Here is a 17,002-nt window from a genome sequence, read left to right as displayed (position 1 = left end):
GTAGCTTTTGCCTTTCCTGCAGATCTAATTTGGTTTTGGCGACTAGGGGAGTCAAGTGCCCAATCTAGGTCAGGGAGTAAGGCAATTCATATACCCAAGTATTTGAAGGATTGCTGCCTGATGGGGCTAGTGGATTGCCAATCAAAACATTCTCTTGAGAGATGTAAGGAGACCAAGGTTGATTTGGCCAGGTTCAGACCCAGACCTGAAGTCTGTTTACAGGACTGTAGTATGTGTAGGCATCTAAGACCCAATCGAGCCAGATCTGCAAGATAGAGCAGGACGTCATCTGCATATAAAGCGATGTTGTTCTCTTGTAATCCCGCCCATCTTCAGCGATGAACCCGGTCGTCCGAGTGCATGAGATTAGCCAGCGGCTCCATCACCAAGGCGAAGAGGAGGAGTGAGAGGGGCAGCCCTGTCTCGTCCCTCTTCTGATTGGAAAGGTGTTTGAAAGTACACCATTAACCACCACTCTTGCAGCGGGCTTAGAGTATCGGACGTTAACCATATGGCAAAATTTAGGGCCCATGCCTGCGGCCACTAGGACGTCCCCAAGGAATCTCCAGTCGACTGAGTCGAATGCTTTCTCAAAGTCGGAGGAGCGCTAAGTCCGGGGTCAGTGCCTGTCGGATGGCCAGGGCCAGGTGTAAAAGCCTCAAGCAATGTCTGGTACTGCAGCCACATTGATCATACCGATCAGCGTGTTGAGGTATGGTTTAAGGCAGTGGCCAGAATCGTAGCATATATTTTGACTTCGATATTAATCAAAGAAATAAGACAATAGTCAGCAGGGGGGCGGTAGCGTTTTGGGGATAATAGCGATTGTGGCCGTGTCAGTCTCCGGAAGGAAGGAGCCTGTTTCTACAGCTTCTTCATAAAGGAGAGCAAGGTGCTGGACAAGTATGTCACGATAGGCTGAGAAGTACTCTTGCGGGTAGCCATCTGGGCCAGGAGTTTTACCAGCCGAGACGAGTGAGAGGGCGGCTTGTATCTCTTCGCCTATGATCGGGTGCTCTAGTCCATCGGATTCTGATGTGACAAGTGTGGGGAGACAAAGGTCTTCCAGGTCGATCAGTTCCCTAAGGGAAAGCTCTGGTTTCTGTGCTGAATAGAGACCTGAGTAATAGTTCGTGAAAGTTTGAGCCATTGCTCTGAGAGAGCGATGGATACTCCCCTCTGGGTCTCTGATTTCCGGAATTATTCAGTATGCCAGAGGGTAGATCACTAATCTCAGAAGTAGTTTCCCATTCTTGTCATCCACCCATAGACCCTCGCAATGGAGAATCTCCATAAGATTTTCGCTGAGTGGAGGGAAAGCTGTTTTATTTCGTCGTGTATCAGCGTCAATTTCCGCAGTTGGGTTTCATACGTTGTGTCAGTTGTGTCACTCTCCAGCTGGGCCGCCTGAGACTCGCGGAGGGTTAGCCTACTGTCCTGCGTTAAGTGTTGGGCTTTGAGGCTGCTCTTAGTGAGTCCATGGATCGTGGCCTTACCTGCTTCCCACAGGGTGCCCGAGGATGGGACGGAGACCTGGATGGTGAGGAAGTATTGTTTAATATCGGCCCTCCTCGTTTCTTTGAATTCCCAGTCCTTGAGGAGCCAGGCATTCATCCTCCAAACTGGGCGGAGGTCAGTGGGCGGGTTGCCCATGGTCAAGAGTAGTGGCGAGTGATCCAAGATGCCTCTGGGAAGGATACCTATCTCCTTGAACCTACAACACTATGGGGCTGACATGAACATCAGGTCAATGCGAGAATTGCTGCGATGTGCTGCTGAGGTGTGTGTGTGTATTGAAATTCTCGTCTGTTCCAGGCCTGCCATACATTGTAAACCCCCGTTGCTTCAGCCCAGGTCGCTAACTGGTTAGCATGAGTGGTGCGGAAGATGGAGGGGGTCCCAGTTGCGTCAAGCCTGTGGTGCATGACTGCGCTAAAATCTCCTCCCAGCATCATGGTCCCGGGAGTGAGGGAAGGCAGTATCTTGCCTATGCGATTTAGGGTCTGTCTGTGGGTGGTGCAGGGAAGGCAAATGAAGAGGATATTGAGGAGTTCCTCACCCATTTTTCCTGAGAGGGCTATTAAACAACCACTGGGGTCTCTGGTAATTTGGGTAGGCGTAAATGGTAGGCTGCGCTTTAAAAGGATTGCAACTCCTCTTGAGCCCTGCGTGAAGTCCGAGTGCTAGGATCTGCCAAATCCGTATCTTGTCAGGAAGGTACATGGGTTGCCCGAGAGGTGGGTTTCCTGGAGCATGAGAATGTCTGGGGTGTGTCTTTGTGCATGTCGCAGGATCACAGTCCGCTTGATCCTATCAAGCAGACCATTCACATTCCATGACATGATGCAGAGAGAATATCCATTGTGTGTCATTGTTTCGTGAGCAATAGGAGGGGCCCGCAGTGCTGCGGGGGTCTAGTACACATTAGATGTCTTAGAGGTTAGGATGTGTGACTTCTGAGTTTCACCTGTGGACATGTGCTTGTGACGCTATACTGTGTTATCATCAGGTTGAGATGCTGCAAACATTGAACTACTGAAGAATTTGGAACATGGGACAATTTCCCCATCTCCCACCCTATACTTTGAAAACAGAAGCATCTGTCGCCCTATAACTGGTGAGATGTATTAAACTACAACGTTTAGAGTCAGTGAAGCGTGGTGGACTCCTCTCGTTACAGGATCAGAGTGTACATCAGCAGAAGTATCTGATTGATGAGGTATAGCCCCATTATTTGATTGTTTGTTTTGTGATGTGCCAGGCTTGGTTTGTGGCTCTCCATGGGAGCTTCAACTAAGGATTGCCGGGCTATGGGAGAGGTCTGAGTCTGCAGAGTCAACAGCCTGAGCTTTGGATGAGGTGCTCCCGGAGGGTGAGTGGTCTCAGGAACCTGAGCCTCGCAGCTGGTAGGGATCCGGCGTCAATGCCCAGCATCAGGAGTTTGAGGACACAACCGCTGGAGAGCCCGATTTAGTCCTGCTTCCCCCTTGGCCCCTGTGGGACCATGTGCGTCTCTCATGGGGGGCCGGGTTGCGTGTAGTTGCAGGCTGATCACCGATGCCGACATCACAGATCAGAGTCGGAGGGGACTTTCCTCAGTCAGCCAGGTCCAGGCTGCCTCAGGGCTGTCAAAGAAATGCGTTTTTCCTGGAAGACCACTCGCAGTCTTGCTGGAAAAAGTAGTCCGTATGATAGGTTGAGGGTGGAGAGTTTAGTTTCACCTCTGTATAGGACCGCCTCTGTGCCTGAACCTCCCTGGTATAATCTGGAAATATCGTGATGGTCTGGAGGATCACATCTCTGTCCTTAAAGTTTAGGATTTGTGCTATGATGGGCCGATGCGGGGCACTTGCGGGAGGTTTTGGAGCCAGGGAGTGGTGCGCTCACTTCACCGCGAACCAGGCAGAGAGTTGATCCAGTTTTCAATGAATGACTCCATTGGTCCATTCTCCGCACCCTCCGGGAATCCCATTAGACGCAAGTCCCCGATCTTGTTTTCGACTGAGGTCTGTGAAGTGGATATGGCTTGCAGAATCATGCTGAAATCTCTAGATATTGGGTTTTGCCCTTCAGCAGTCCCGGACCAAATTTCATGTTTCTTAACAGTATATTGGTCCATTTTGGTCTGTGTTGAGGGCGGTTTCAGGCCCCGTTCCTTCCCCATGTCCGGGATATTAGATAGTAGCAATGGGGGACAACAGTGCAATTGGGTGTCGGGTGGCTTCACCGGGAAACGCTGGCTGACCTATGTGGAATGTTTGTGTGTCTATACGGATCTTTTGCAACTGACAGGGGATGATGGGGTGCCTCACGTAGTCCAATTAGAGCTGAGGCAGCAAACAATTTCCCTGCAGGGAGTAGATGGTAGTCTTACGCATGTACAACAGTGGTGCAGTCAATGCGAGAGTCAGGCAACTCCATCCTGCGGTTGGCCACACCTGGAGACCAGGAGCCTCTTTGTAGGGCCACAGGTAATTGGGATCCACACGGGCCATGGACGACCAGGACAAGTGAATGCTCCTTGTACAGACCTGCGAGGGGAATTTGTGGTGATCGTTAAGCATTTAGGCACCGGTCCCCCAGCGCCGCAGCTCACCCCTAGGGTTGCCTGGTCCGAGCAGCCTGGAGAGGGGGGTCCTCCCGGTAGCTCACTACTGCTCAAACCCACAGTCGATGTGACGGCCCATTAGGGCCCGGGCGGCGCATCCCACCTGATTCGCAGCAATACCCAGACTGGTCTCCCTTCGGTCTAGGTGGACTATGCTCCAATTGGGGCGGTGGGGCTGCACTCTCGCAGTAGCTCCTCCCAATGTTAACACAAGCTCTCTTCATCACATCCAGGGCAGGCAGGGGCCAGACACTCCCCAGCAATTGGGTCCGGGCTAGGGGCCTCACGGGAGGGTGTCCTCTAATGACCACTACTGCATGGTCCTGCAGCAGATCTCCTCTCCGTCCGCTGCCCCGCGATCCTCGCCGCACTAGGCTGCCTATAAGGCCCAGTCAAACATCTGACTTCTGAAGGTCCCGCTGCCTAGGAACCAGGTCGCCCGGTGTGCCTGCACTCTTTACAGCCCGCTAGGCTGGAGCAACGCGAGGCCAGTTGTGTCACAGGCCAGATAGGCCTCAGGCCTCAAAGCATGGCAGTGGAACAGTGCATCAGCTAAGGATTCCCATCGTGGGAGGGAGGCAGGGGATCTCCCCAGAGCCCCCTGCTGCCCCAGCGTGACAGCCGAGACACCTCCCTCCCGGACCTGGGGTCAGTTAACTGCAGGATCTGATGGCCTCCTCCGCTCACACGCCACCCCGCCAGACTCACCGGGCCGCAGGAGGCACAAGTGGCAGGTGTCCCTCCACGTCGGCGGGCCTGGAGCCTTGCTGTTGTCGGGTCCGAGGGCGGCCAGAGGGCGTGGTTGATGCTCGCAGGCTTCAGGATCCCAGCCTCAGGAGGGGGGGAGACCCGCCCAGAGGGCCCCCGCCGTGCGGCAATACAGCTGGTCCCCCAGTTTTCTTCCTACGGATCAAGCCGACAGGGCGATTGCAGGTACTGGCACCAAAGGTCTGGTTGGGGGGGAAGGGTGAGGCCCTCCTTCAGTTGTCGCACCACTTCTCTCTCCTCTAGGCCACAGAGAGTGCGGGATGACCATAGGCCCGCAGTCCAAAGTTCGCTTCAACTCGACGCGGCCCCCGGCGTCTTCGTTTGGCAGCAGGGCTCAGTCCAGGTGGGACTCGAGCCGCCGCAAGGATGATCATAGGAGCCACTCCTCATGCCAGGCGCGGATCCCAGCTATACGGGCACCACCATGTTAGGTGCAGGGTGGTCAGAGACACGGGCTCAGAGTCTGTCTGTGCACCCGGTTGCGCGGTGCCACGACGCTGGCGCATGTGAAGTACTGTTGCTGGCAATGGTGCACGGTGAGAGGATGGTTGCAGATGGCGATGTAGTTTGGAGCGAATGACAGAGGGGTCCAGAGCACTCTAAGAGTGCGACCACCATCTTGATGCTCCAAATGGTTGTTTTTTTAAAGTACAGTCTTGATCTCAGAGTTTTTGTATTTTTCTCCTTTCTCTCTTTTTTTTCCTGTAGTCACTTTGTACACATTCTTGAAGCAATACATTTTATGAAAAAACATGTGTTTTTTAAACTATGATGAACTATGCAGATTGCATTTATATGACTGATACAAAGTTTAAAATATTAAGAGACTGGATAGTAGCTAGTTGATGTAATATAATGCCTTTATAAAGTAAAGATCTGTATTACTTATTGTCTTGTCTGCATTGGTCATTGTACTGTTTTGTATTGTGCATTGAGTATTTTTCTAAAGCAAGCTGGGTTGATGGGTTATTTGTGTATTGGTCTGTTGTCCCCTTTACCCCATCCCATATCAGTTACTTCAGAGGGTCCATTACATTTAGTATTATTATTCAAATGCAAAGTCACCCATTTTTAAAATTTTAGTTTTTTGTTTTTAAAGAAAACAACTTTATTGGTGTTGGGCCTGGCTCTCCTTGCAGGGTCACCCACATACGTTTTGACTTCACCACTCCTGTTTTCTGAATTTCGTTTTTGTTAGCATTAGGAATCTATGCACTTTACCACTGCTCCAGTGCGAAAGAGCTTGCACTCGCACCCTTAAAACATGGCAAAAATGGCCTACATATGATTGGCACATTTCTTTCAAGTTTAAGGTTATGGATCAGAGATAATGCTAGGTGATGAGGCTCCTCTGCTAGACAAAGTTGATAAGAGCCTATAGACAAACCTTCAGGCTCCATAGGTCGGCAGCGCCCGCATACCTCCGGTTAGAATTCCTACTCTCTAAACAGACACTTGCCTATCGGCTGTGCTCGTAAAGCTTTGTCATAATCTGTGAGCAGCAGCTGAAAGCACCCTAGTTAATATAGTCTGGACCGAAATTGTATTGTATTGTATTGTATTGTATGTTGTTCTTATATAGCGCAACTGTCACCCTGCGGGTATCCTGGCGCTTTGGAAGAGAAAACTAGTCAGATGGAATTAACAGATTAGAAAGCTGGATGATAGACGCCGGGTTTTCAGACTTTGGCAAATAGCCACATCTTTAGGCTCTTCCTGAAGCCTATCAAGGAATCAGCTTGCCTAATAATCTGGGGCAGCTCATTCCATAGTCGAGACGCTACTGTACAGAAGGCTTTGCCTCGCATCCTGGAACGTCTGACTCTGGTGGTGGCTGCCAGGCTTAGGCTGGAGGAGCGCAGAGACCGAGTGGGCTTATACCAGGTGAGTCTTTCCTGCAATGGAAGAGGACCCATGCTATTTAGCGCTCTATAAACAATACATAAGGATTTGAATGTGACTCTGTCTCTTATTGGCAACCAGTGTAGATCTCTCAACGCCATTGTGGAAGAAGAGCCACGAGGTCTTTTGAGTGCCAGCTTGGCCGCTAACGACTGAACTCTCTGGAGCCTCTGCAAGATGTATAAATGGGCACCCAGGTATAACGAGTTACAGTAATCGAGTCTAGCCAAGAATGCACTCCTTACCACCAGAGGTCAGGCCTCTTCAGGCAAAAGAGGGAGAATCTGTCTGAGCGCTTTTAGCAGGCCAAAGCAGACACTAATTGTTTTATTAGTTTGCGATACCAGTTGGAGGTTTTCATCAAACAATACTCCCAGGTTCCGCACGGTCTTAACTGGGATGCAGGGGTCGGCTCCCGGCGAGAGTCTGATCTCACAAGGTAGTTGCTGACTCAATTTGGCCGGCGAGCAGTAGACTACCTCGGTTTTCCCCTCGTTGAATTGGAGGGAATTTGCATTAAGCCAGCCAGAGACCATTCCCATGCATCGCTGGAGAGTATCCATGGTCACCGCATGCTTCCCTTCCAGGGAGACCACCAACTGGGTGTCATCAGCATAGTTGATTAAATCGATCCCGTACGATTTTATAATGGGGATCAGGGGCTGCAGATATATATTAAAAAGGATTGGGCTGATCGACGAGCCCTGTGGCACTCCATGGTGAACCTGGGATTTAGGGGAAGCAAACGGAGCCAAAGTCACTACCTGTTGTCTGCCCAGCAGGTAGGATTGTAGCCATTTCTGGGCCTTACCTTTCACGCCCAGATTCTTTAACCTCCTTAGCAAAACTGCATGGCTAACCGTGTCGAATGCAGCCGACATATCCAGCAGTACTAGTACTGATGAATTGCCACTGTCGGCTCGCATTCTTAAGGTGTCCAACATGGTTGCCAATGCAGTTTCTGTCCCATGGCCTGGACGGAATCCAAACTGGTCCTTATCCAGTAGGCAGTTATCTTCTAGATAGCTTGACAGAGACCTACTGACAGCCTTTTCCAACATTTTTATGGGATAGGGCAGAAGAGATATGGGCCTAAAGTGGGCCGGGATTGTTGGATCCAGTGAGGGCTTCTGTAGTAGTGGGGTTACCACTGCCTGTTTCCATATCTTAGGTACTACTCCTTCCTCCAGGGATTGGCAGCAGATCAAATGCAGCCAGGGAAGGAGTTCCGGGCCATGCTCCTTCCAGATCCTATGGGGAAGCGGATCTAGCGGGGACCCTGAGGATATACCCAGCGCCAAGCTGGTAAATAGCTCCTCTGTAAGAGGTGGAAAGCTCTCCATAGATGGTACTACCCGTGGTTCCTCCTCAACCGTCTGAGGTGATAAATTGTGGCTGCTAGCCTTACCCTGTGCAAGTCCCCCCGATCAATTTACAACTGGGAAATGGCGCTTACAACAAATATCTTGAAAATAGCATTAGGATGCTTGAATTTGGTGACTTAAGGACCTCTAATACTCTGGGAAAACCTTCAAGAAATTACTAAATAAATCAACCAAACTGCAAGCAGGATGGCAGATAAGGAAAGCCTGTCTAGACGTCGTCATGGTTGGCTGGTGTAGAAATCATATTCCATTTAAAGAGAATCACTCTTGTTGGCAGCAACCTTCCACCAGAAGATCAAACAGTCATTTCTTGCCTTAAGATTTGGAAAAATACCCACACTAGACCTCATGCCAAAATGGAGGATGGCTGATTTAAGTGAAGATCAGTCCTGCCGTCTATACCACCAGGGGAATGAGACATTGCTCCACATTATATGCATTTGTCCTGTATTGATGGTCCAACGAAGATCTCTATTAAGAAGGGAGTTCCTTGACCGGGGAATTAGGTCATGTAGGCCTGCACTATTGGAGTCTATGGACCCATGCAACACAAAGCTAAACATTAGACTAACCCAGTTGTTGAATATTTTTTAAAAAGACGATCAGCTTATAGGTTTGGCCATGAGGAATCTGGAGGGAGGTCCCAATTCTAACTTTAGAAAGTGATAACTCAGTAGTTTTTAAGGCAAACCTAACATGAGTAGATAATCTCCAAGAACTAGGGATCACCATAATCATCTATTCCCTATCCGCTAAGCTCAGGTAACTCCTTTGTTTAACCTGGCATTTTAATGACACGTTAGTTTTGCACACCTGCACTTTTACAGGGAAAACCATAGCCCATCTGACATCGTATATATACCCGCCTCAATCCAGCACATAAGCACTTTAATTACCTATAGCTATCTATTTAGGTGAACTCCAGCCGCCTGTATGGCAAACTTGCACTTTACACTAGTAGGGAAAAGACTAATCGCTGATCAGCCACTTTTTATCCATTTAAAATCTGTATTTGGCACCTCTACTAAAATACTTAAGAAGGAAAGTTGAAGAAAGTGAAGGACTAGTGACACGATGATCAGTGGCCATAATAGATGTATAACAAATTTATATTTCATCTTTTTTGTATGTATTTTTAGATCTTATGTACTGTATGATCTTGATTATGGTTTTAATTGACTAACAAACTATTGTATTGTTGTTGTTCATTTAGTTTTAAGTCCCTAGTAAAGTGGTACTGCATGTACCCAGGGTCTGTAAATTAAATGCTCCTAGTGGGTTTGCATCACTCATTGTGCCATCCATTAACCCCTCCCACGCTAGTGGCGCGTGCCCCCCCCCCCCCCGCCCCTTAGCACTGCAGTGGAATAGCCGCCGCAGCGAAAGGGTTAAGATAGCACTTTAAAACATCTCAGGCCTGCCATTAGAGTCTGTGGTGCAGTTTCAAACTGCCAATTTGATCTTGAAAAATAAACCTTTGCCAGGTCCAAACCTTCCTTTTTAATACATATGTCACCCTAAGGTAGTTTCCAAATAGCCCATAGGGCAGTGTGCATTGTGTTTAAAATGGAGACATGTGTTTTAAAGTTTTACATGTCCTGGTAGTGAAAAACTCCTAAATTCGTTTTTCACTTCTGTACTGCCTACCTTTCCCATAGTATAACATTAGGTTACATTTTTACATTTAATAAGTGCTAATGTTTGATTGGGATCAGGTAGGAATGAAATTGTAATTTAAAATCCAATTTTGTGACAAAGTTGGATTTTAAGTCACAATTCTGAAAATGCCACTTTGCAAAAGTTGCCATTTTCTTGTCCTATCCATTTGCTGCATGCTGCGAGAGTCTTGTGTCACATGACTGTGAATAGCTTAGCTTTTGGGCTTTGTGTATTCCCTCAGACAGTGAAACAAAAGAGGATATGGTGATGGCAAGAAGGGCCATTCTGCATGAATTGCAGAGGGCAGAGCTATTCCCTGCCCCACTTACATTTCCTCTGTATGGGCCCACAGCTGGTGACCAGCAGAACTCAGACCAACATCCACACTGACAGACCAAGCATGCAACCTGGCCATCATTCTCGACAGCCAACTAACCATGAAATAACAAGTCAATGCGGTTACCTCCGCCTGCATCCTTCGCATCCTCTGCATAATTTTCAGATGGATCCAATCAACACCAGGAAGACCGTTTTGCAGGCCCTCGACCCCAGCTGCCATGACTACGGTATGCCCTCTATACTGGAATCACCACCAGGTACCTGAGAAAACCACAGAACATAGAGAATACCACAGCCAGACTCATCCTGGACCTCACCAAATGGACCCACAACCCCCAACCTCAAAAACCTCCACTGGCTCCCCATCCAGAAGAGATGCCAGTTCAAGATCCTCATGCATTCTTACGAAGCCCTACATGACCAAAGACCGTCCTACATCATCCATTGACTGAATTTCCACCTGCCCGCACAACACCATTTCTCCTCCCCCCTCGCCCTAGCACAAACCCCTGCATCCGCCGCAGCCATGGCAGGGGTTGCTCCTTCTCCTACATCTCTGCCAAGTCCTGGAACGACCAACCCCTCCACCTCCGATGAGCACTCTACCTGGTGGACATCAGAAAGAAACTCAAGACCTGTCTTTTCGATGGATACACAACAGCCTAGATACCCCTAGGGGTGACAGTGCTGCCGTATACAAATGCTGATTGATTGATTGATTGACATTTCAAATGAATGTCTCCAGCACATACAGAAATGAACCTGGAACTAGTCTTTTTTCATTGCAGACTTCTTGGAGCCTTGACAGGGGAAGGGAAAAAATTCCAGACCAGATGTGAAGGTAGCCTAGAAGACTGCCCTACTTCACAGGCTAGTACAGTTAACAGGAGAATGACCCATATACCTAATTAGGACTGGGTAGGAAGGTTTAAAGGAAAAACAATGTCCCAATAGGAAATAATAAACAGTCAATTAAATATGCATGCACATTGCATTGCTAGCTAGGGAAAAAGGAGACTCTCTAATACACTTTCAAGCAAGGTAGTAAATCATCTTGTTTTATGAAGTAGAATTATGGTCGGAATAATACAGTTATAAGCAGCACTGCATATATTCAAATTAGATGACAACCAAAAAGAAACTTGGTGCTCTACAAAAGTGACTGTGGTGCAGGTGGCGACGCAAGTGAAAAAGTGAAACAGCAAAAACGGCGCACTGTGAGAGGGTGCAATTATCTACAGTGAGTGGTTCGGATCATGTGACAAAATGAAATCACAGATACAATGTTATATTTCCATTTTTTGTTTTTAGGAACCACAATATAGAAAATGCGCCTATAAGCCTACAGACCTGCAGATTCACTCCGGTGCCGGCACGCTGATCTGAGGACTCGTGCTGGTTCGGCGGATCACAGATGACCGCCCAGCGCTTCTAGACCTAGCCCCTGTGCAGGTCACCATTCAATCACTGACGATCATCTAATATCGTCCATTTTTTCAGCACGCCCCAAACAAGACAGCCAAGTCCTGATGATGATCCTTATATACATGGATCGAAACGCCGTCGACTACACAGCTTATTAATAGGCGCATTTTCTATATTGTGGTTCCTAAAAACAAAAAATGGAAATATAACATTGTATCTGTGATTTCACTTTGTCACATGATCCGAACCACTCACTGTAGATAATTGCACCCTCTCACAGTGCGCCGTTTCTGCTGTTTCACTTTTTCACTTGCGTCGCCACCTGCACCACAGTCACTTTTGTAGAGCACCAAGTTTCTTTTTGGTTGTCATCTAATTTGAATATATGCAGTGCTGCTTATAACTGTATTATTCCGACCATAATTCTACTTCATAAAACAAGATGATTTACTACCTTGCTTGAAAGCGTATTAGAGAGTTTCCTTTTTCCCTTGCTAGCAATGCAATGTGCATGCATATTTAATTGACTGTTTATTATTTCCTATTGGGACATTGTTTTTCATTTAAACTACTTCACAGGCTGGCACCAGGTATAAATATTGAACCCTTAGAGCAACTCTACAAAACACTCCTGGACCTATGGAGATTAAGAAGAAGGACTGCCTTATTCCCCAGAGGACAACCCTGCTACTTGGGGCCTGCCTTGTTTCTCAGAGGATTGTCCTACTGCTACCAGAGGACTGCCTTGCTACTTGAGGCCTGCCTTGTTCTCCAGAGGAATGCCCTGCTGCTGGAGACCTGTATTGCTTTCTGAGAAGGAATATTGGACCTGCTCCCTTCATCCTATGCTAGTCTGAGTGACTCCAAGGGTCAGTTGGCTGACCTCCTGTTCTGAACTACTGGGACACAACAAACTCCAGAGGATTCCTTGTAACTGCCCAGCTAACCTGCTTCACGAACCTGCTGATGCACTGCTGGCCTCTACTGTAGTGAGTTCCTGATCCCCCAGAGGAACCTCCCAACGTCCTGGACCCTTGCTGGCTGGCATCAGAGAGAACTCTTCCAGGTTTAACTGAAGGTTCCAACAAATCCAGCACAAAGCGACGCGAAGTCCTGCAAAGCCTTGCCGCGCAGCTGAACGATGCCGGGCAAAGCAAAGCCCTGCAAAGACTTGCAGCACAGCTACAAATTTCATTGGAACCAAGGCCAAGTGATGAAAAGCCCCAGAAAGCCTCTTAGCACAGTTAAAAGCCTCATCAGTAACAACGTGAAGTCTACCACAGTAACACAGGGCACACCTCGTACCAAGGACAGAAGGTACAATTCTCAGCGGGCCAAACTTGGTCCTATACCCAGCTTGCACTCCATCACAGTAGTTCTGAATTTGTGACTTTGTCCTGGTTCAGCTCAACGAGATACCCACATTTGGCACGTCCTGGACCCTTGTTAGCTGGCATCAGAGAGAGCTCTTCCAGGTTTAACTGAAGGTTCCAACAAATCCAGCACAAAGCAACGTGAAGTCCTGCCAAGCCTCGCCGAACGATGCCGGGCAAAGCAAGCCCTGAAAAGACTAGCAGCACAGCTACAAATGTCATTGGAACCAAGGCCAAGTGACGAAAAGCCCCAGAAAGCCTCTAAGCACAGTTAAAAGCCTCATCAGTAGCAACGTGAAGTCTACCACAGTAACACAGGGCACACCTTGTACCAAGGACAGAAAATACAATTCTCAGCGGGCCAAACTTGGCCCTATACCCGGCCTGCACTCCATCACAGTAAGTCTGAATTAGTGACTTTGTCCTGGTTTCGCGCAACCAGATACCCACATTTGGCACTTTGTCCTTTTTGGTGCTATATTTACCTAAATCTTTTAAATGACATATCTCTTGTTCTACTGATTGAATTTTTTGCATTCTGGTATCAATTTACTTATTAAAATGTACTTTATTTTCCTAAATTGCATAATACTAAGTTAAGTCTGCCTGCTTTAGTGCCAAGCTACTAGGGGGTTAAACACATATTAATTTAATTCGTTTTGTGGTTCACCCGGACAAGCATTTTGGTTGTTGCTTGATTAGGATATTCTGTTCACTCCCTTCAATCAATAAACCCATTTCTTACAATTGGCATTTTGCATAGTTGTACACAAGTCAATAACATTCACAGGACGATTATAGCACGACAAGTTTTCGGAATATACATGATTGGCAGAGGGTCTCCCCTGCTTTCAGATCAAATAATGCATTTTTTTATGACCCCGTGAAGTTTTTTAATGGCTGAGTACGCACAATACACACCAATTGAAAATAAAAATAAATACGTACGGCCTTCCACAAGATAGACTTGTGTGGAATAAGGATCTCCCACTTTGTTTTCAAAGAGAGGAAACACAGAAATATTGTAGCATTTCAAAGGTTCGAATATACCTGCGAAAGAAAAAGGATTTGAATATTGAATTACTGAACATATCACACCACAACATTATTAGTGTGGACTATAGCGCCGAGATGCCCCCAGGTGATTCGAGCGCTATATAAAAAAGATTAACATAACATAGCATACCTGGGGATCATTAGAGCAATGTCCCAGACCATAACAGTTTAGTGTTAAACAGGTGATGGGAGGGGGAACCACAGCTCAAATAGGAACTAGCTCGCTGTCTAATGTTACCACTTCGATTCCCCTCGTTAGTGCAGTCACTGTAGAAAAGCACTTTACTTGAAAGACAGCGCCTCTCTTTTAGTGATTAGTTAGTGCACACACACGAGTAACTGGTGTTTTTGAGACTCTCCACTGGCGTAAATGCAACTGGTGAAAAGATACCAGGTTCTGCCACAGTAGGAGGAACTGAAGTTCCAATACCATCAGTTGCTCTTTATCAACAAGTAATGATGTCTCTATGGACCACTTCTACTAATAAGGATTTACAACCATTTATAATTCCTTTCAAGAACAGGTAAGGGAGAACATCATTTTACAACGTGCTTATCAATAGGGAACTCCACACGATGGTCGAGCTATGTATAGTGCATCACTTAAAAAGATGCCAGTTGTTGCTGTACCTTCTTGAAACGTCCATTCTGTGGAGTTTGCAAGGCGCTCCCATGAGCGATCGGACGCGTCTGTGTCTGAGTCCACACACCACTCCAGCATATAACCATCCACCGCCGCCGTGGAGGGCGTCCAGCGCACCACCAGTTGTTCGTTGCGAATGAATGTCTCTACCTCTTCAAGCATCTTGTTACCTGCAAAAAGAACCAATTTTACCAAAAGCTGCATTTGTTAAGAGTGCAGATAAGCTTAACACCACGTGCACATGAACCCATTTCTTTTTAATGAATTGCCTGCTGTAAATTTAGACGACATTTGCAAACAACCATTGGCAACGCAACAGGTCTGGCATATTACTGAGGGTGCATGGATTCTTCCATGTAGGCACTCAGTCACCCATCCTTGCACTCTTGAATCTATTCATCCACACGCTGACTGATTCTTGCACTTAACCGGTTACAACACCACACACAAAAACTCACCAATAGATGGAGAGGAACTTCCAGAATAATGAGGACATTATTGAAGATGTGGCTATTTTTTCATTTAATGGTAAGAATAATGGTAAGAATGTAATGGCTAAGAAATGTAGAGGCATATTTATCAAAGTTTTGCATTGCCTTTATGCCAGGCAAGGAGGATGCTAAAGCGATGAGATTTACCATGCCACACAAAGCACCTGACATGGCCCTGAGTGGCTTCGTAAATCTGGAGTAACACAAGGCAGCGCAAGTCACTGTCTTGCGTTAATCTGAATTCATTCATCTATTCAAAGGCATTCCCAGATGTACCAACACTGGTAGACCTAGAACTTGGTCTCCTTCCCATTAGAGGTGCAACAAGGAGAAATATATTTATTTCTCCTTGTTGGTTCCTCTTTCGAAGTGTTCTGCATTCTGCAGCCCACGTAGAAATAAGAATATACCTCCAAGGCTTGTTTTCGTGCAGGAAGGTGCCCCTCGGCGCAAGGGTGCCTGCGATAGTGCTAGGCTACTGATTGTGCACCTGCGCAGGCAGGGGACTGGAATGCGTCATATCTTGATACCCCTCTGGGTGATTAGCGTGCTCTACAAATATTGATTGATTGATTGATTAGTAGATGTGGCACATTCCTGTGCTCTCCCTTTCCCGCAGTGCAGCAAGGTGTCTTCCTGCGTTGCGCTGAGTGAAAGAATGATATATATGGACTGTAATGTCATTACTCCTTCTGTGTTTTATATTCTTTTGTGCTGGGGTGCCCTTCAGGCCACTATCAGCTGGGGGAAATAAATTAAAGGCAGAACTATAAGCTCTGTTGCATCTTTGTGACAGTGCTTAATTTGAGCAAGTGCTTTCAGGTGCTTGGCACCTGCACTTCTTTCACAGGGCCGGGGCTACAATTTCTCAACCTGCAGGTGGTGGTCTCAATATTAATTGTTCAATTAAAAATAAAAAGAATAACATACATTGCATGGTAACTGGCTGGTACATGTTCATAGGCAGGCCGGCATATGCCTGTCCAGGCAGGTATGATGGTGGATCACCACATTAGTGATAATGTCATCACGCTGATCACAAATCCAAGAAATCATCGACAAACTATGGCTTGCATTCTATTCCCCCTAGTCTGATGCACCCTGCCACTGCCTGAGCCTTAACCTCCCATTGGATAATTGTAGCTGGGGGCTGGCTCATGATGGGAGTTGAGGCAAGGAAGCTGCAAGAGCGCATTTGGAACTTGGGAGTGAGGGCTCTTGAGGAAGAATAAATGAAAGTAAGTGTGAACTTTCCACTTGTTGCGTAGCCAAAGTATCATATCCGGCAGCCCTGCATTGCTGCTATCCTCAATGTGCTCGATGCGGCTGTGGCCCAACACAACTTTTGTGCGCCATGGCGTCACCGGTAGAATCTGTGCGCTGCACTCCAGCATGGTAATTTCTGAGCGTGAGTGAGTCCAGTCGGCACCACAGCCATACTTACCGGCATTTGCAGCATTACTGCTGGGGACAATGCCTGTGCTGTAGCAGGCAGGATCACAGCAAGCTGAGCAGTGGATGCCAATGCCGTCGTCATTCCTGGACCTACTAATTACAGGCAGCACTAGCAGTGACATGACCTGGTGTGCTCAAGTAGCTGCCTGTTCTGCAATTAACCCAGTCATACCACACTGATTAGTATATGCAAAAAAGCATTTTCATTTGATGTACATTTTGTTTTTGCACTCGGTGTAGGTAAGAAAGTAAAACACATCATCTTCTGCTTCTTTAGGAATGACAACAAGAAAACGCAGAGTTCAAAATGGCAGGGACATGTACAGGCTGATGACAGGGGTCACAGGCAGCAGCAGTGTTAGAGATGAGGTCAGCAAGAGTACAGAGGAGAAGAAACA

At 47.3% G+C, this 17,002-nt stretch overlaps 1 protein-coding gene across 1 annotated transcript in view; it reads right to left on the bottom strand.

The window, feature by feature from the left end:
- The window catches only part of IL31RA (interleukin 31 receptor A), an 883,863-nt gene that overhangs the window by 193,063 nt on the left and 673,798 nt on the right, over nt 1–17,002 (bottom strand). The window contains exons 10-11 of the mRNA XM_086960638.1: nt 14,646–14,828; nt 13,908–14,009 (exon numbers count right to left, since the gene is read on the bottom strand). Of these exons, the coding sequence (XP_086816764.1) occupies nt 13,908–14,009; nt 14,646–14,828 (285 nt within the window). The remainder of the gene's footprint in view (nt 1–13,907; nt 14,010–14,645; nt 14,829–17,002) is intronic.

This window comes from Lissotriton vulgaris, chromosome 3_1, assembly GCF_964263255.1.
Source record: "Lissotriton vulgaris chromosome 3_1, aLisVul1.2, whole genome shotgun sequence".
NCBI lineage: Eukaryota > Metazoa > Chordata > Amphibia > Caudata > Salamandridae > Lissotriton > Lissotriton vulgaris.
This window is presented reverse-complemented; position numbering and strand designations above follow the sequence as displayed.